The 21347-nt window shown below is 45.9% G+C and overlaps 1 protein-coding gene across 1 annotated transcript in view; it reads right to left on the reverse strand.

Moving 5' to 3' along the window:
• nrg1 (neuregulin 1) overlaps positions 1–21347 on the reverse strand; it is a gene marked incomplete at its 5' end in the record, with an annotated part of 112472 nt that overhangs the window by 36659 nt on the left and 54466 nt on the right. The window contains 2 exon segments of the mRNA XM_080842226.1: positions 15745–15866; positions 16697–16871. Coding sequence (XP_080698352.1) covers positions 15745–15866; positions 16697–16871 — 297 coding nt within the window.

Here is a 21347-nt window from a genome sequence, read left to right on the forward strand (position 1 = left end):
CCCAACACAAGAAGAAGTCACACTGACATTCACTGCAGGCAATCCAAAAGAGACAGACAGACAGACAGACAGACAGACAGACAGACAGACAGCCATAGCTAAAGTCCCGAGCTGGTTTACGTACTCCATGGCAGGCTCTTAAAGCACTGAAACCAGGTAACTTAGTTACTGTTGTGCCCCTGATGCCCACAGATGACAGCAAGAGCATCCATATTGTCACACTAGCCTTTAGCACGAGGTGTCTCTGCCCATGCTCACATATTTTGTACATTTATAGCTTACTTAACTGACTATTTGTTTTAGCGCTTTTTATGCTTTTAATTGACAGAGCAGTGAAGATTGTGACAGGAAATGAGAGGGAGAAGAGGTGGGGAGTGGACAGGAGAAAAGGCATCGGGCCGGATTCGGACACCTTGACCACCTTGAGCTTCAAGCCCGAATGTGGTCGGGGCTACTGTTTGAGCCACAGTGAACCCCAAGTCCACATATTCTGTACATTCAGCTTCCTGAGCTGACGACCACGACAGGGTCAGAGTCCCTATCACGTTCTCCAGGCTTCCTGGCCGGGCAGCTGAACTGCTCTCTGGGTATTGATTTGGACTGAGATTACCGAAGCCGCTGATCACATTTCCATTTCAGGCCTGGACAATTGATCACGCATCTTAAAAAGGGAAGAGCTTTTAGTCCCGCCGTAGACCTTGAATCAACTAATGCATGCGTACACATCTAAAGAAAATCTAATTTATATACGCAAAATTGACAAAACACCTTGGGTCACGGGTTAGGGATCGAGATTAAATAATCCTAATGGGTGATTGGGGAGACACCGAAACCTCATCATACATTCTAAGTAGGTCACAGAGAACCAACCGGAAACAGAACTGAGGGATGAGGATTTGGCTCATCATGGTCCGGCGCTCTCCCATTAATGATAATCATATTCGGTTTCATTTCAGAGGCCTCTCTCACATCTATTATGACATATAAACTCTACAGAAGCCAATCAGCATTCTAGAAGCCAATCAGCATTCTACAGGTTTGGCTGGGGGGGGGGGGAGAAATTGAATAATCTGTCCTTTCAAATGTGCTTAAATGAGCAACTGAAGTTAGACTCACTTCACTAGACAGGGCCAAGACTGCAGTTTAGGTTAATCACATTTGAAACGTACACTTGAACTTAAATCTTCAAAGGGTAGAAGCTACTGTCCTCAGATCAGGGTCAAATTCATTTTTGGGACCTTGCTAAGATGAAGGACTGGAAAGTCCTACTAGAATAACATCAGAACGTTTAAAAAAGTAGTTTAGCAGAATTGGACCAGACCGAGAGTGAAAGAGAAAGTGAGATGGAGAGACTAGGAGAAGGAGAGATGGAGAGACTAGGAGAAAGAGAGATGGAGAGACTAGTATAAAGAAAGATAGAGAGAGAGATGGAGAGAATAGGAGAAGGAGAGATGGAGAGACTAAGAGAAAGAAAGATAGAGAGAGAGATGGAGAGACTAGGAGAAGGAGAGATGGAGAGACTAAGAGAAAGAAAGATAGAGAGAGAGATGGAGAGAATAGGAGAAGGAGAGATGGAGAGACTAGGAGAAAGAGAGATGGAGAGACTAAGAGAAAGAAAGATAGAGAGAGAGATGGAGAGACTAGGAGAAGGAGAGATGGAGAGACTAGGAGAAAGAGAGATAGAGAGAGATGGAGAGACTAGGAGAAAGAGAGATGGAGAGACTAGGAGAAGGAGAGATGGAGAGACTAGGAGAGAGAGAGATGGAGAGACTAGGAAAAAGAGGAGGAGGGCCGCAGTGAGACTCTGGCAGTGCTCCAGATGTTCTGATTCTCCCAGCAGCTCTCAAAGTCACGGTGGAGAGAGCGGTGAGCAGTGAGTAGGCAGATAGCATTACCCGGATAGTCTTTCTCTGCAGCCGAGGGGATGGAGGGGAATCAATTAGCCCGTAGCAGACCCTGACCTTCACATGAAGAGCGGCTCAGGAGGAGGAAGTCTCCCTGCACCACAGCGTTTTTTTGTGTGAGGAAATACAGCATTATCAGCTATCGATCCCTGACATTTTAATTTGACAGGAAATGCATCATCACAGAGAGCTCACAACGACTCCCAACGACTCCCATCTCCTCCATCTCTCCCTCTCTCCCGCCCACTAGCGTGTGTAAGTCCTCCAGTTAAGCTCAGCAAAGCTTAATTACAGAGAGGCTTGAATAGTTTAGAAGACAAAACCAGCAGAGTAGAAGCTTTATGTAAGGAGGGCTGTGTAACTGTCAACTGTGGTTACAAAAGGGTGGGGCGTGTGGTGTGGTGTGTGTGGTTTGTTTCAGGAGGTTGTCACCTACACACACCCAGCCCAGCCCAGGTAAGCTAGTGGTGCCTCTAAAGCTTAGTCACCGCTATGCGCTCAACGCTTGACAAGACACAACACGTCCGCTCTCACACAGAGTGCTCACCGATACACACGGGTGTTCCCTTGGTCTTTCTCACCCACGTTTTTGGGTCCTGGGAAACAATCTCTAAAAGCTGCAAAGCTGAGATACATAAATCATTCATTGCTTTTAATACCTGAAGGATGCCTCCCTTTAGCTGGCATATCCCAAAAATAGCCAGCTAAAATAGAGTTTTCTCCTAGTGTAATAATTCTATTACTTGCTTGATTTCACTCTTAGGAGAGTCCTCATGACTTTGGTTTCCCTACTATCCTATCCTGATGGCATAAGAAAAAGTACCCATCACAGACTACTTGCTATGGTCCCAACAGTACAAGGGTATACATCCACAATTAGAGAACAAACGCCATCATTGAGAACAAGATCGAGAACAAAGACCACATTGTATGACCGCAGGTATGCCAACAGAAGAAAAGGACGGTACTTACGTGATAGTTTTGGAATAGGAATTTCATTTGATTCCACAGTGCTTTGAGGATAAGGAGTAGAAGTTTTATTCGTTCCAATCTTAGGGGTGGTGGGACTGCCCGAGTTTATAGTTTGTGTTGAGCGGATCGTAACCGCAGAGGTCGGGGTGTAAGGGGTCACTGGGGGGTCAAAGGGTCCTTCTGTGGATCGACCCTCCACGAAAACCTCCGGTTGCCCCGACGTAGAGTTTGTAGTGGGGAACGAGGATGTGGGATGCGCGGAAGGCGGTATGGGTAACCCCAACGTGGGGTCGGCGATTATAATCGGATCTTGCCCGATGCGTTTCGGGTCCAGGTGAGTGTGCGGCTCGTACTCGAAGATCTTGTCCACGAAGACCCACTTGAGGCCCGCGGTGCAGAGGGCCAGGCTGAGCAGGCAGGCGAGGATGGGAAGGATGCAGATCTTCTCCGAGTGCAGGCAGCCGCGCACCTGCTCTGCCTCTAGACACACGCAGCAGGCGCCGGCCAGCGCAGCCAGTCCCAGGGCCCCTCGCTCCGCATCCCCGTCTCCGTCGCCCTCGCCGGCGGCATCGTCCCCGCTCTCGTCGGCCACCTCTCCGTCTGCTTCCGGTTCTGGTTCTGGAGCCTCCTCGGGGACGGCACAGGGGGCCTCTGCGGAGGTGGTGGTGGGCGACGCGACCAGCCCGGCAGAAGAGTCCTCCACTCCCTCGGTCATCCTCTTTCTCTGCCCACCCCTAGACTCTTTCTCCCCTCTCCCCTCTCCCCCCTCTCTTTCTCTCTACTTCCACCCTGTGTGTGTCTCTTCACAATGCTGCCGCGTGCGCAGACAATGCCGGGAAATCTGGATGCCTGAGCTCTGGTTCTAGCTCAGAGCACCACCCTGCAGCACTGGGCAGTGCCGGAGCTCGTAAAGTGGGTTTCCATTATCAGATCACACAGCACAGCAGGGGCGGGACACAAAAAAAAAAGCCGCTCTCAGCCTCGGTCAGCCGTAAGGGGGGTAACCTTGTTAAACAGCGTCTGCAAAGTGAGCACAGGACCCTCGATTCACGAGGCGGAAAGAAACAAGATTTTTTTTCTCCCCCCCCCCTTTTAGTTTTTTTTTGTCTCTTTGTGAGGTTTGGGTCAAGGCATTCTTTCCCACCCCCTCAGTAAACGCCCAAAATAAAAACAACAAAAGTCACACACACTCAAACACATGAAAGTCCATAAAAAATAAGTGCACCAATACCAGATGGATGAAAGAAAAAAAAGGGAGCCCCCAAGCGTAGCTTGTAATTCTTGTTTTCTTTTCTCCTCTTCTAGGTCTCCAGCATGTTCCGTGTCTCTTCCTCAGAGGGGTCCCGGAGCGTGGGAGTCGTCCACGCGGCGCTCACCTGAGGGCGGACACACTGCGGAGGTGCGGTAGGGGGTGGTGGTGGTGGTGGCGGCTGCGGCAGCTGGTGTGGGACTGACATGCTGTCATGCTCGGGTGGTGGCGACGCACGGAGCCGGAATGTCCCAGGAACAGCAGCAGGTGCCTATCGTCTTCCTCCTCCTCCTCCTCTTCCTCCTCCTCCTTCTCCTCTTCCTCTTTGCCTCGGCGCAGAGAGCAGGCGGCCGGCGGGAAGGCGTGGGGGAGCAGCCGAGTGAGACGCAGAGGTGAGGGTGTGTGCGCACACACACACGTACACAACACAAACACGGAAGGAGAGAAGCTCGGGATGAAAGGATACTCCCACTGTCTCTTTGCTCACCACCCTTTCTTTTCCCCCTTCTTCCTGACTCTCTCTCTCTCTCTATCTATCTCTCTCTCTTCCTTCTCTTCTCTTGCTCTCTCTCTCTCTTTCTTTCTTCTTTCTCTCTTCCAGTCTTTCTGCTCTTTCTGCTCTCTCTCTCTCTCTTTCTCTACCTTTTCTCTCTGTCTCTCACTCCCCGGTATGTCACTCCCTCCCTGTCCGCTCTGCTTCCACTCTGGAACACAAAGCGTAGCCAGGCAAGTCCGTACTTGATCCAATTAAGCGGAGAGGCAACGAATCAAAGGCAGGCAGACAGACGGTCTAAGGCTTGCCCTCACATTCTCTCTCTCTCTCTCTCTCTCCTCCTCTCATTACCTCCCTCTCTGTCCCTCCCTCTCTCTCTCTCTCTCTCTCCTGCACACTCTCTTCCTGCTCTTGTTCACCCATTGATTATGCTAATATATATGTTCTTCTGTCAGGGGATGGAAGCTTCACCAGTCACCCCAACATGTGCTACATCCCTTGAGAAACACCGCTATTGTTTTACCACGGTCGAGACCACCGAGAGTTTCACCTTAATTAGCCTCTCGGATGAAAATGAAATTACAAAAACAAACGCACAATATAAACACGTCAATGTAAACGCCTTGTTAATGTCTTGGATAAAAAGAATAAAATAAAAAAAAATCAGCAGTTGTCAAATCAAATCATCTCATTTTTATAATTGCACCAAACATGATTAACAGAGAGGAAATACATTTGCCCCTGTTTGGTTCCGCGTGGCTTGGCATATTAAAGCGTTGTTCTGTATATATACCATGTCTGTCCCCCTTCGGTTCCCATAATCATATTTGGTCTCACGCCGCATGCTAGCGCTGACTCAGGGGATGGAGGGACCGTTAAAGCTCGTCCGGAAGCACAATCGACTGGACATAAATATTGGATGGGGAGCAGACTCCTTGGAGGTGCCTCCACTCCAAGCGGGAGTAAAAATCACCGTTCCAACTGCACTCTGGCCATAAGGGGAGTCCTCATTAGCACATCACAAATACATACTTTCCTTATACACTGTAGCCCAAGGTGGTGATGGCGTGATTTAATTAAAAGCCTCCGCTTCTTCGTACGTCAAATAATTAAAAAGCTTAACTAGAACAAAAGTGCTCGCCATGAAATCACACAGTGGGACGTCGTTGAAGTGTCATCACTATCTGGCTATACTTGGTCAATACATAATGCCATAGATAATTGGCTTAATATGCACTAATTCCTGGGAAGATGATCCATTAGACAGCGGTCATGGTACAATTTATTGCATAACGGGGAATCTTAAAAGGTTAAAGCCACCTTTAGAAAATGAATAAAGTCAAACTCATTAATCCACGGACTCTGAACACACTATAATCCATGTACTTTACTTGCAACGACACCCACCCGACTGGTTTTGAAATGTTTGTACAATCAAGCAATGGCAAGCCAAAGCAGAGTGCAAAAATAATCCTGCACAACACATGGCATCATTCAGGAAGGCGTGGAGTTTTATTTGAGTCAAATCTCAGCTTCACATCCCTGAGGGTGCAGCCTACCAGGCAGGAGTCTCCTTCACACAAAAACATGCTCAATAAACTGTCTACAGGGGGATGTGAGAATCACACATAAACTGCCTGTCTGTTTATCCTAGCACAGCGGTGGTCAGCCCCCCCTTCTCCTTACAGCCCCCCCCCCCCCCCCCCCAAGCATCCACACACGCACACCCCTACAGCCCCACCCCCCACCCCAAACCATCCACACACACACACACACCCCTACTCTTAGCCCCTCACCTCCAACTAGTTGCTCCTGAGCTACAGGATCCGGATTAACACAGACACACTCAATCCACACTTGCATGGCTGGGTCTCAGCTCAGTCTCTCTCCTCCTGTGGCTGTGAGGGCGACAGATAGACCGGCAGAAATCCCCCTGTGAGCCGTTAAGCCCCCCCCCCCCCCACCCCCCCCACGCTAATAGGCAGGGAGTCAAATCCAGCCACTGCTGTCTAAGAGGTTGCTTTAAAAAGGGCGGAGCAGGGTTTAAAGGTCGGGTCAATGGCGGCCGCCCGTAAACGCATGGAGGACCCCTTTCCAATCTGCGAGCCGGGGGAGGCTTCCTGGTTATCGTATCAGTATTGACGTTGCTCACCTTCCAGGATTTGAACTGCGTGTGTGTGAAAAAAAACTGCGTTCTTATTAAATAGATTCAAGCCTTCAGTGCTTTCATGATTATGCATGCCCCGGAATTTCACGAGGGAAAATGCTAAAAGATTAAAACGTTAATTTGCTTTCCCAATTAAGCGTATAACGCAATTATTAATATTTCATATTGGAGGAGCCTGTTGTTCTATACCTTACACCCACCATTTTTAAGAGTAGAGGACTGATAGAGGAAGCTATAAGGGTGGATTAATTAATTGTCTGGGGTCACATTACAGTAAAACCACTCAAGGTCGGGGGCTTAGCCGCAGCAGCGAGGCTGCCAACTGTGCCGCCCGCCAGTAGCAAGTCCAAGACTTTAGCTCCGCTACACATCATGTGCAAGAAAATGGACTGCCACGTTACATAATATTGTTTATTATCGTGTAACATGTTACAAGAAAGTTAGGGTTGCTTTGAGTGAAGATTGAAATATTGAAGGGTTATATAATCGAATCAATTGAATCTCAGGAGATGGTATTTAAAATGCCTCATTGCATCAATATTTTTAACTGGACAGCTAAAAAATAAAACTCACAAGCTTTTGTAGCATCGGTTCAAAGAAAAAAGCGGAAAATAGAAAACAGAAGCCATTGCCAGTGGTAATTACATGGCCAGCTCAAAGGGACTAAATTAATTTCCTCTTTCTGCCGTTTACAGGAAGTTTGATGAATTATTTAAGGAAAATAAAAGAGACTGTGGGACCTGACCTAGAAAAATCCCAGTGCAGAGTATTTTTTTTTTTACAGAGTGCGTGGCAAAAAAGAAAAAGCTGGTTTGCGCGTAGAAGGTTACGTGTGCATTAGGAGATGAGAGGCGGGTCTTGCCAAAAAAACTGTGAGGCATAACTTTTATCAAAAAACATGGTGGCGGGGCCTTGGAGTCAGGCTCGAATTCAATAATGCAGTCTTATCTGCTGACGCAGGGAAAATGAAGGGGCTTTTAAAGAAATAGGAGGGTGTGTGTTTTCCACCTTGGTTCTAAGCACAATATCATCGTCGGCCAGGACGACACAGGATTGGAGAGTGGGGAGAGAAGGGCTCACGTTTATCAGAGGCTGTCAAGTCACTCGTGGTGAGTTATGGTTAGAGATGGGTTGTAAAGAATGTCTGTGACGATGCAAATGCACGATTGCCATCATTATCGCACTTCTTTTACATATATTTATTTTACGACCGCAACACTACATATTCCAAGTCAAAGACGTAGTATGCGGTAACACGAGTGTGGAATGCAGAATATAGTATACATTTTAGTATATGTCATACTGTATGTAGCGTGCCGTTTGCTGCAGTGGCATCATAGTGGAAATGAAATGTTTTCATCAAACTGAAACCTAGGTGCAAGACTCCAGCGTTGACTCAGAGAAAGATAGAAAAGGGTTGTCACCGGTGGGGGGGGGGGGGGTGGGGTAGAATTAAGTGGTTGGGTGTGTGCGTTAGTGCCCTCTTCCTCCCTCTTTCCACCCCCCTTTCGACCCCCCCCCCCCCCCCTTCCCCTCCCCACACACACACCCCACCACCCGCCAGGCTGGTGCCTGCGGCAAAGACTCATTCATCTCCTGCAGGAGACCTCTGCACGGCCGACAGACACATGCACAATCTGCAGCGTCCCAGTTGGGCCTGTAATGGAGATCGGGGCAGGAAGTAAGTCATTCAGTTCAGGAGAGAGAGAGAGAGAGAGAGAGAGAGAGAGAGAGAGAAAGGAAAAGAGAGAGAGAGAGAGAAAGGGATAGAGCGAGAGAAAGGGAGAAAGGGATAGAGCGAGAGAAAGGGAGAGAGAGAGAAAGGGAGAGAGAGGGGGAGAGAGAAAAAAAGAGATACAGAGAGAGAGAGAGAGAGAGGGAGACCCATTATCATTAATGCTCACTACACACTGTCTCATTCTTTACAGAGGCCCTTGAGGACCACCGCAGGAAGAAGGAGGGGGAGGGGGGGGCGCGGTGGTGGTGGTGGTGGTGGGGGGGACCGCATGGTTCAGCACTGCTTTATCGGACAGCTCCTACATGATGCAGCACTGTGACAGCCAACCCGCCCAGCCAGCTTTGAGTGAGAGATGAAAACCCGCCCAGCCTGCTATAACTGAATAATTAAAACCCGCCTAGCCAGCTTTGACTGAGATTTAACAATGATATTATAGTGGGTCACTTGAACATCTAAAGCAATGCTCAGAATGAAAAAAAACTACCATCGTAACAGTGTTAATTATCGGACGGCGTGTGTTATCGGCAAACATTTGCGTTGTCATGTGAATCCATTATTAAACTGAAGTTATAGATTGTTAATCCATTTTTTAAACTCAGCATTTTGACAGAATGGCCGATGTTTTGACACTGTCCGATAACTGACATAGGTGCGCTAATGTGTTAGTAGTGTGTTAGACTTGGAAGAAGAATCAATCAGCTCACCAACAGTCTCTCTCACAGCAATGAACTTCTGCATGGCTTTAGAGGCAGTAGGAACACTTTGACTGGTCTTATCAACACTGGCAAAACCAATGACAGCATTACAGAAAGAAGCCACGGGAGATCAATAATAACACAAGACTTGCTGAAACAGTGGTGGCACAACAAACTTGTGCTCGCACAGCTGGAAGGATCATTCTGAACACATATGAGTGTGTGTGTGTGGCTGTGGCTGTGCTGTGTGTGTGTGTGCGTGTGTGGCACAGCTGGAAGGATCATTCTGAACACATATGAGTGTGTGTGTGTGGCTGTGGCTGTGCTGTGTGTGTGTGTGCGTGTGTGGCACAGCTGGAAGGATCATTCTGAACACATATGAGTGTGTGTGTGTGGCTGTGGCTGTGCTGTGTGTGTGTGTGCGTGTGTGGCACAGCTGGAAGGATCATTCTGAACACATATGAGTGTGTGTGTGTGGCTGTGGCTGTGCTGTGTGTGTGTGTGTGTGTGTGTGCGTGTGTGTGGCACAGCTGGAAGGATCATTCTGAACACACATGACAGCAGAACAAGCCACTTCAAGAGGGAACCCAAAGCCAGTCTCTAAATGACTATGTTTTGTCCCGCAGACACTGTCTTAATCTATAAACATTAGAACTTACATTAAAGACAGCCTAGGATGGTGACAGTGTGAAGTGGACAAAAGATTTAAATAACAAAAAACAACGAGAACATCCACGCCTTATGCAAGAAACACAACACATTGCGGGTGGAATATGCAAAAGAGAAGAATTGTCATTGCTAATCACATGCGATATAGCAGCAGCCTGTCTATATACAAATGCAGCCTCATTGGATGATTTGAGACGAATCCCAAATGCTAATTTGTATCTCAAAATACATAATATCTTATCTCATAAATAAAACAGAATTATTATGATAACCACTCAGGTTCCCATTAAAAGCCTTTAACTTGCTTGGGACTATGCTTGTAGGAACAGAGTGCCTTCCAGGAAACTCAGACATCCTTAAGCTAATTCAAATAGACTCGCGGCCTGAACTCAATTAAAAATACACAAACGCAAAACAGCAACTTCACAGACTCTGGTGATGTCTTCCTAACTGCACCCCCTCCCCCCCTTTCTGAGAATAGACTTAAGGTGCTTCAGTGCGGACCACAGCCCCCCCCCCACACACACACACACCCAAACACACACACACACACACACACACCCAAACACACACACAAATACGCGCACACACACACACACACACACACACACACACACACACACACACCCATGTGGTGCTTCAGTGCCGACCACACCGTCATCTTGCTGCCTGTCCTGGTATTAATTATGCAGTGTCAGAAATACAAGGTGTTCTCTCGGAGAGTTCAATCCAGAGTAGCACCCAGCCGGAAGGAAGTGGCGTGCCTGTGAATATGCTCCCTACTTTGCCCCCGCTGTCCACAATGCCCATGTCTTTTCAACACACACACACGCACACACGCACACGCACACACACGCACACACACACGCACGCACGCACACACACGCACACACACGCACGCACGCCCTCAAGCTATGCTGGTAAAAACAGGATCCTTTCTAGTGGCACAGGAAGTCTACAGCTAGCAGGGACATTGAGGACTGCAATCACAAAAAAGCCTGGGAAGGCCATTCAATCGCAGCTAGATTCTGACTCGTCGCCATCCTTGATCTGTTCCGTGCTTCAAGAAACTTGAAAAGGGCCACTGATACTTTTGGCTGTTTTCTGGAGGTGACAGATAGTTGCTTTTATCACTTCTGGGAGAACACGTGCCTGGCCTGCATGTCATTTCTGTCATTGGAAGAAATTAGCTCTCATAAAAAGCCCCTAACCGATGTCATATCTCCTCACAGGCGATTGGGCAATAAATTGTATATCCATCTCTGAAATCATCTCCAGAAAGTGGATATACGGGTAGGGAAATGCTATCTATCTCGCAAACACACATAACGGCATTCTCAGTTAAACATATGGCAGTCACTCAAAGGGGACAATAAAGCTAGCATCTCCGCAGGGGGAGCAATAAAAAAAACTTTTCTTTTTAAAGAAAAAAAAAAACATTGTAAAGGAGGTTGGATTCTCCTTCTCTTTTTTTTGCGGCCATTTTGACACTTCAAGGCGTCTGCATAAGCCTATTGTGGTAATTGAAGCCTAGATAGCGGTCCACACAGCAGTCTTGGCAGCCAGCGCACACACACACACACACACACACACACACACACACACACACACACACACACACACACACACACACACGACATCAGAGCCTGTAGCACATTAAATGAGGGAGAGGGAAACGTTGGGATGAGCGTGAATAATCGAGAGCTGCTGGACACCATGGCTCAACAGCGCAAAATGAAAAATTAAGTCAAAGAAAAAAAAAAAAGGAAGAAAAAAAAAAAGACGAGAGAGAAACAAGATGCACACAATGCCGGTGGGATTTCAGACTTCAAAAAGCATTACAGCGAACAGTGAATATTCCAAGGCACTGATCCGGAAAACGGATCAAAAACAAGAAGCCAAACACATTCTATTGGGCTCTTTTGTGCTGTGCTAACTGAGGACTATTAATTGCAACCATTTCTTGGGGCTTCGCTGGTCACTGCTATATAGATAAAGGTTCAGAGAGACAAAACATATATAATGGTAGTCAAAACAAAGGAGAGGGCTGACCTGACCCCTGTTAAACTCTAAACAACGAATGGATGTTTGTCATGTTCCAAAACATTTTAAAACATCTGCAGTTTGAAACAAGTCCATTCGGCATCTGTGTAGTCAATTTCTCACAAAAATATCATACCAGGGACTAGTAATGATATATTTTTTAAGGACTAGAGTTTAAGCTGTCAAATATAGGACATGACAGTTACACAGGAAACGCAGTACCCCTAACGACTCCCAGGGACCGACTTTGCTTGGATCCATGTTTCTATCTGCCAGCAGACAGCATGGCTTGTCTAGACGTTTTATTAATACTGTATGTTCTATTTGAAACTAAACGCAAGCAGATAACAGCTTACAAAAACAGTATGACATTTGTATGGTATTTAATTAACGGCATTAGCCCCCAAATGCCACAGACATTACATCTTGCCTTCGCCTCGCAGACAGAGCCGTCCGGGGAGACGTATTACACGGCCGTGCAGCTGGACAAGGACCTCACTCGAGGCACAGGAGCAGTCTACCGTCCGCAATCCTGAGCCATTACATTTGTCTGGTGTTACGACCGCAACACTGCGAGAGGCCGGTGCGACCCTTACTAATCACACCTCGAGACTGAAGACATGACTTTTGGGGTGAGCTCATTCCTCCAAATCTGTTTTCTCTAAGAGCTATGAGCTACGATCCGGCTTTTGTGCCCCCCGAACCAGACGTAAATAGATACATCACATCGTGCAAGGATGCAAAGGTACCGAACCCGCAAGGAGACCTTTCATGGAGACGTAACAGACTGGACATGGCGTGGGGGAAACAAACGTAACCGATACTGTCAAAACTATGAAATAATGAGAGCCAGCTGAGGCTGCACTCGCAGAAGGTGGCTAAAGAGGTCCGAGTCCGTTAAGGGACATGGTCTAAACTCAGCCTCATCAATTCTCTTCTAATGAGACGGACTAATGCAGATAATTATGCGTTTGTAGGCAACGGATACCTTCCTCTCCATTTTGTCGGTCTGAGTGGGCAGATCTTTTTTGATCCATTGCCATCAAACCAGAGGAAAGCTATAGTAACTAGTGTCAGTTTGATTTAGATCAAACAAGATGGCACAAGCACTACAAGTGCAAAATGGCTTCCACCGGACGGGCCAAATGAAATGCTGTGATGAATACAGAGGACATCTTGGGGAAGGGTTAATGACTTCTCTGGGGTTTCAAGTTGCCAGAAACGGCTACTTATATGGTCAACCTGGAGCGGAAGCTACTCAGACACAAGAACCACAAATCAATAGTATCTTGAGGCGAGTCATACATTCATTTTGCGCGGAGGACTCTCCTGCAGGAGGAGGAAATGAGGAGGGGGTGGTTCATTTATTAGCTTGTCTTTTGCAAACCAATCCTTGCATCTCTGTTTCAAATCACAATTGTACTCCTGGCAAGCCCCTTAAGACATAGCTTAACATTTCCTGTAGTTGTACAGAAAAGGCTGTGTAGAGCATCAATCTGTTAACAAAATACTACTACATTAACATTTCGAGAAATTACATTTAAAGCAACTTCTATTTGGCCATCACACATTTTGGCCATTTTAGACTTAAGCTCCTCCTCTGACAAAAAAAAAAAGCAAAAACAACACACACACACACACACATACACACACACACACACACACACACACACACACACACACACACTCCCCCTCCTTCACGAGCCCACACGTTCACGCCCACAACCTCTGGGGAAACATAAACGCAGTATCTGGTGCCATACCTCAAGGTTATCCATAGTCACAACTGCAACCCATGGGATTTTGGCCTCAGAGTGCCATCTCAGTGTGTGTGTGTGTGTGTGTGTGTGTGTGTGTGTTTGAGTGCCATCTCAGTAGGCAATTCCATTACTGCCCCACACTGCATAGAGATCATCGCTCATAATGCCAGAATCGCCCTCGCTGCACCACATGGCTCCTTGAACCTGGTGTGTGTGTGTGTGTGTGTGTGTGTGTGTGTGTGTGTGTGTGTGTGTGTGTGTGAACCTGGGGCGTCCAAATGAGCTCAGCCAGGTAACAGCACCATGAAGGTGAGGACGAAGCATTGGAACATAAAAATATATAACCTTGTGCTAAAAATAAGAAGGCCTCTGTGTGAATCAACTGGCCTAGCATTCAGGTGAGCATTCACAGAGCTTTGTGTCCACAAAGCCATTACAGGAGCATTACAGAATAGCAGTGCATTTCATTCTTTCCTTTTATTATAGCACAGTCACCTGTGCCATGTTTATTTAATTCACGAATCCAAAAGTGTTCACCGTCAATCAGAACAGATATTCATGGAGAATAGTTTCTCCCATATGCACCAGTAGGAGAAAACTGAGTACCTTGAAATGTAGTGAAAAGGCAAAACCACAGACAGTAAAAAATAGAATTCTGATCTATGGAGTGATCGGGTTTATTCAATTTAAAAAGGAATGGAGGTCAATAGAGGGCTAACGCTAAAGGCCCTCCCACGACTGATACGCATTTTGAACACTTAATTGCTCCCTTGGTCAAAACCCCAAAACAAGAATTAAAACTTCACCGAGCCTCAGAATCCAAAACAAAAAACATAAAAAGGAAAGAAAACTAAACCCTATTGGAAATGCCTCTCCATACTCCTTGCTGGAACAATCATGTCAGACAAATCCGAGTTGCCTCCCTCTTCCACCTTGTAACCTTTCAATCGTGTTCGAGACAGACGCAGGAACTTAATACTTCAGGCCAGTCTGGCCACTGTCAATACAAAGTAGGAGGAGGAGGAGGAGGAGGAGGTGGTGGAGAGGGGGTTGGCTACACTGATCAGCATTCACAGCTTCACCGAGGTCTGGCTCGTCCTTCCGTTGCTTAATGCCGGGGGAGGAGCAGGATGAAATGGCGCTTTTTCTCTTGGCAGCCGGTCAGAGAAGTACTACTCGCTAATTGAAAAAAGTGATTAAGTGGCCAGATTAAAGAGGCCTGAATACTGATCACTCTTCCAATGCTGCAAAACTGCAGCCACAGGGACTGACGACGGAAAAGGGGCCAGAAAAAAAATCCCCCATTTACCTGTCCCGTGATATTAATGGTCTGAGGGGGTTTTTAACCGACTGACACACACACACACACACACACACACACACACACACACACACACACACACACACACACACAAGCCGAGGGTGATGGATATCTGATTTTTGGAGCGACTCTAAGGCTGCAGACACTCACTGAGGCAAATGAAGCACTCTGCCCTATGGCATATGGTCACAACAAGGATATATTTGACAAATGCCCTTCAAGGCACTAAATTGGCTTTCTGGGTAAAAGCTAAACTGTTATGGTGCAATTTAGTTTACTGTCCAAGTATACTTGAAACTCATAAATGTAATACTTGCAATGTGTGATTTCCTCCTCAAATGCCCAGTATTTCATTCCCAAATAGTTGCAAGTGTTGAAAGATATATTGGACACTGGGACTTAAACTTACCTTTGTGGGTAAATCCAAGTTTGACAAACGAGTACACTTAACCCAAGACTTTTGGCAATCGTATTCGCCAAAATCAAAATGTTTTACAGACCTGGCATTGTTATCACGAAGAAAGAAAGAGAATAGAAACTGGGAGTTGCTTTTCATAACAGACGAAACAGACAGAGTCAAACTCTGTCCAAAATGCATGTCACTGTCACTATGGATCGGCATAACTGCTGCCTCAGTTTCTGGTTCAGATACGGCAACAACGGTTTGGCAAATGTGTGACGTGTGAGAGTGATGATATGGCAATAGGTTTGAACAGCTGCTTCAGGCTCTTACCGTTGATGACTGTCAGATTTCCTGATGTTCCGACTTTCCCAAGGTTATTGACAGCCTCGCATGTGTATGTGGCTGTGTCTGATTCTGTGGGCCTCTTAAACTGAAGCTCTGAAATCCTCCCCCTGAAAAACACAAACAATAGTTAGTTAGTTTCGGTTTATTTGATAGGGACAGATACACATCATGTAGGCTGTACAGCAGCCTAACAGAAAGGCATCATAGCATTTGTAGCCATAGGCTAATTTCCAATGCCCGTCCCTAAAAGGGCTTATAAATAAAATATTTTAAAAAACTGTTTTTTATTGTTATTTTAAAGAGCAGCCTATCCATTCATCCAAGCCATTCATTCAATCTAAAAGACTGAATAAGGACACATAGGACACTGGAAACATACCGACAGTCCATTCTAAGACACAACACAAGATATTTGGTTAAAAATATCTAACGAGATATGCACTGCGGCTTTCAGTGTATGAATATAAAAACAATTAACTTTCCCTAATTACCCTGGTATAACTTAAGTTACGCTAGCATAACAAACTCTCCATTTCAACAGATGTGGTGCTTGTGCTAACTTGTTTGATCAAAATCAAACTGACACTAGTTACTTTAACTTTCCCCTGGTTTGATGGCAATGGATCAAAAAAGATCTGCCCACTCAGGCCAACAGAGTGTGAAGGAAGGTATCCGTTGCCTAAAGGTATGCTTGAGATAGTGGTGGGTGTGGGTGTTGGTGTGGGTGTGGGTGCAAACATTAGCACCGCCCCGGCATGCCTGCGGTGTCACCTATTAACTCATGACTCACTTATATCCCAATAGAATGCAGGACAGTTCTATGTTCTGAGCTCCGGAACCTGAACACTCTACACAGTCATCAGCCCTCTGTTAGCATGAGTAGCAAATCAACGTAGCGGATGGAGTTAGCATTAATAAAGAGGAGTGGAGGACTTACTGTTTCTTTTTTTTAATCTTTGTATTTTTGGGTTTGTTTTTGCCAGCTATCTCTGTCCCGTTTTTGTACCACTTGATCTTTGGCAGCGGATTCCCAGCCTCCAGCTCACAAGTCAGCGCTGTTTTTTTGCCCACATCAACAGTCTTACTTCTCATCTGCTTCAGCTTGGGCTCAGCTGGAAGAGAAAGAGAGCAGAAAAAAAAAATAGTAAGACACCAACAGTCCGTAATAAAAAAAAAAACGAGAGAACACACACAAGTACGAGACAAGATTGCACACATTTCCTTCTTTAGCCTCTGCCAGCAGAAATGCCTTTGAAGTGTCCGGTCCTTGTCAAAGTCTAACCATGGCTGATGACCAAGATTAGCTTGACAGAGAGAGAGAACACAAGAGGTAATAGTTCAAGGATTTTTTTTTTTCCCGTTTTCCCGAGCAAAACGAATCTGTGCCTTCTCTGGCCAACAGCCTGAGCTGGAACTTTTTGTATTAGTGCCCTCTGTTGTGAAATTCATTATGCCACACGATCCTTGCAGCAAACATCAACCATTTCACGATCCCATGAGAACCCACGAATCCTCTTGCCCATCTTCCAAAATCCCCTTCCCCCTTGTCCCCACATTATTGAAAGCCAAAAAGTTCTAAGAAAATACAGACTCAAATTACAGACGAAAAACAAAAGAGTAATCCACCTATCACCATAAAACATGAGCCGGCATACTTTTAGGACATAATGGTTAAACAAGATGCACTATCTGTAGATCTATATAAATACAAAAAAAGACCACTTTAAATTCTCCTTCTCAAGCTCCAGACATCACAAATAACAGTGTCTTTGTAGATATTACATATTTCACATTCTCTCAGAAAAGTTAAACTTACAGAGCTAGTTTTTAGAGGCCTCTCGACAAACAAACCTTCTTCAAAGCCTGTGTTTTCCCCAAAGCTCCTTGCCAAGAGGGAATCTACAATTGCTTCTGACATCCCATGAATACTATTTGCATCCAATCGCTATACTGCTTTCATACATTGCAGAAAACTGTCAATTAGCGCCCTTGGAGGCAGTAAAATAACTATCTAGCTCACTTGTGATCTGCGCAGACCTGGTGACAGTGCCCCCTCATGAAATATGAATTGAAGGTTGGTTTCTAGGCCCGTGCCCTAGTTACAAAGATAAATGGTCCTTAATCTCATGGGAAAGCTGAGCTTGAAACCATGGGGGGAAAAAACGTGTTCTTAGGTGTGGGCTTAATACACTGGCCACGGCACGCCGTCATGAGGTGCCATTCACAGTCCATAAAAACAGGCATTTCAGCAGCACTTGAGCAGATAATAGTGGTCTGCACAACTAACCTCTGTATCAGAATGTAACCGATATGGCACACAGTGTTACAACAGTGCGTCAAAGTCCGCAAAGTGTCCGGAAATAGCTGAAGAGAGTGCCAGAATCGAGTAGAAATATTTGCCATGCCGGTGGAATTAGAGGAGTGGAGTTATGGAAATATTAGCCAGCAAAGCCAATGGACATGTAGACCCTGGAACATGAATACGTGAAGACAAATGTGCTCCTCTCTGCCAACATGCACCAACAGTGTGCTTTCGCATAGAGATATCCATGAATGCACACAGCCCAATCCCAAGAGTTGCTCAACACACGGAGAGGGAGAGGAGGACCACACCCGGGAGTGGTCTACGCTAAAGTGCTCGCAGCTGCCTTTGATAACATTGCTCTAACAATGCCCCCACTTGCCCAGTTACCGTGTGTTAATAAGAAGGCAGGGAAGAATCTGTAAAATGTTGATTTAAACAGAGGGCTGTGTAAGGAGACACCGACGCTTGGCGCTCAAACACAGTTTGTGTCAGGCAGCTGTTGATGAGAGCAGGTCTTTGGAATTAACGGCAGGAAGAGATGTGCAAGCCACCCACAGGCACACCGCTCTGCTCTGCGAGTCTCACTGACTCACTCTGCTGCTGCCATAAGGATCCTTTTGTGTGTGTGTATGTGTGTGTGTATGTGTGTGTGTGTGTGTGTGTGTGTGTGTGTGTGTGTGTGTATGTGTGAGTGAGAGAGAGAGGGTGTGGACTGATGTGAAAGTGAAGGTGTGAGTATCTGTGTATGTGTTTGTTTTCACTACAAAAATAGAAAGGAAACCCTGAGATTATTTTTAATCTAAAGTCTGTTTACATCCTGTCCTCTGATCAGGGTCTAGTGTGTCAAATTAAAAGTCTCCGTGATGACCCATTAATGGTGTTAGCCATATAAACATTTCAATGCTAGTCTTCTTGTAGGTGTTGCTGTTGAGGTAGTGGGGATATCTGAAGAATGAAACAACTACCTGGTGACTGAAAATCAGCTAAACCTTCTATGCATGTTTTATACAATGATGCTGCATGCCAATATTGAATTGTGAAGATAAAAACAGTCTTCTGTATGTATTTATGGTTTCTGATTAGATTTACCACATTCCTACATGATAAGCCTCATATGGCAGACATGGCTTTCAGTTCAAATTCAGATCAGAATCTTCAAACTCTTCCCCGAAGTGAAACCACCTTTTGAGATTCCCATTTCTCATATCCATTACAATCATCACCATTTTCTGAAACTATCCAATGCATATCTCCTAAAAGAACTAAGAAATACTGGGCAAGACCAAGTATTATTTCAGAGACGTCACTAGCTTGTCTTACCCCCGGCAACAGACATTAACTTGCTCTGGGCCAGGTTTGTAGATACCCGAGAACTGCACAAATATCTAAAACTCACAACACCTTACTTGACTCGAGTCCCAGGGTTTCCCCATTGCATTAGGGAGCTTTTGTATTCATGCGTCCTACTGTAAATGGCTTGAAGATCAAACACAAAAGCTCTAAGGCCTGCCTCAACATCATACTGAAAATATTGAGACAGCGACAAAGCTTATTAGTCTAAACAAAGCTCTATCGCTTTGCTAAGCGGTACTCATTGAGCCTGGCATTACGCTCTGGATGTTGCGCCAAGTTCAACTCTAATTCAACGCTCTTCTCCCACGTCGCTATGGCAATGCTAGCGTTGTGAACCGTTCCGCTGCCAAACGATAGAAACAAAATCTACCGGTTTAACTGCAACTACTGCAGTGTCAGTGGAATCCCCACCTAAGTCAGCTGCTACTTTCACTCTTTATAATCATTCCAGAATGCAGCCCTACCCAAGGAACACTTGCTTCAAAGAATCCAACCTGATAAGACTGTTCTGAAAAGCACTCTTGTAAGGACAATAGCTTTAAAAAAAAAAAACACACACACGCAAATACAGTGCGCTACTTTGTGCTCACTGTTTGACCACAACCAGCATTAAGCATCTCAGGTATGCCACTCCGTAGGTATGACAGGACCTCGGAAATGCCAGATTCCTGAAGCCCAACGCCCTCTGGGGCAGTAGAATAAACTATGGCACCAGGAAACGTCTCCGTCTGTTACCCAGAGGGAATGCCGGGGAAAGAAAAAGGAAACTCTTATCTCAATTCGTTAGTTTTGAGTGCCCATGTCATTTTCGGCAATTCTAATTTTAGAAAGGCTGGTGTCTCGATATTCCTCAAGTGTGATTTCTCTGTGGATTGCAGTGAGGTCAACAGTCGTGATGAAGTCTACCAGCGTAGTTTTAGTCATGTTGAACATATCCCTGTTATGTGTTCTAGTGACTTAATTACATGGACCTGTACTGAGTCAGTCACATATATGTTTTCACTGAAATTTACATTCAACCAAAACAGCAGCGAGGTTGTCGTCCCCTAGGTTCTACTGTAATGTACCGTGAAGTGAACTCAAAGCATCCTTTTCCATTAATATTTCCCCCGTAAACGAACCGTGTGGCCATAAAAGCATTTCTATTGCAAGGGGGGATCACTTCATTTGTGGCCAGTTCCTTTGTTTTCTCAGCGCAGTTACAGCGTCGGACCCAAGCTGCCGTTCCAGCTGTTTCCCGCTGTCACGGAGAAACTCCCATTGGGGGCGTCCGACGCGTTTTTCAAACCGCAAATTTACACGGATCAGAGCCCACATTCCAGACCATGCTGCCTGGCTAAGTGAGGAATTCCATGATCTAATACTGAGCCCAGACAGAGTGTGGGGGTCTGCACATCTCCACACACACACACACACACACACACACACACACACACAGACGCCCCCTCCAAGGACTATTGTGACCCGCTAGGTAACTGATAGCTCTTCCTGATGTTTCCGCAAAGGGCTCCTCTTGATATCATAATTGGTGAGGGGCCAGTGGGAATTGTGTGTGTGTGTGTGTGTGTGTGTGTGTGTGTGAGAAAGTGTGTGTGTGTGAGAGAGTGTGAGTAAGTGTGTGTGTGTGTGTGAGTGTGTGGGTGTATGTGTGTGTGTGCAAGTGTGAGTGAGTGTGTGGGTGTGTGTGTGAGTGCGAGTGAGTGTGTGAGTGAGTGTGTATACAGGCGGTAGGTAATATTGCTAGCTCTAAGCAAGATATAGCTTAATGAGTTTTCAAAAGTTTTTGAAAGGTATACAATTATATCTGTTACTACTCTCTGTTTAAGGTAACTGCTCAAATGGTTTGGCTTCTCATGAATGATCTTTACCATTGACACAAAGACAACTGGATCAACTGTGACTTGAGATAACATTTCCATACACTGACAGG

Source organism: Sprattus sprattus (assembly GCF_963457725.1).
Source record: "Sprattus sprattus genome assembly, chromosome: 7".
Classification (NCBI taxonomy): domain Eukaryota; kingdom Metazoa; phylum Chordata; class Actinopteri; order Clupeiformes; family Clupeidae; genus Sprattus; species Sprattus sprattus.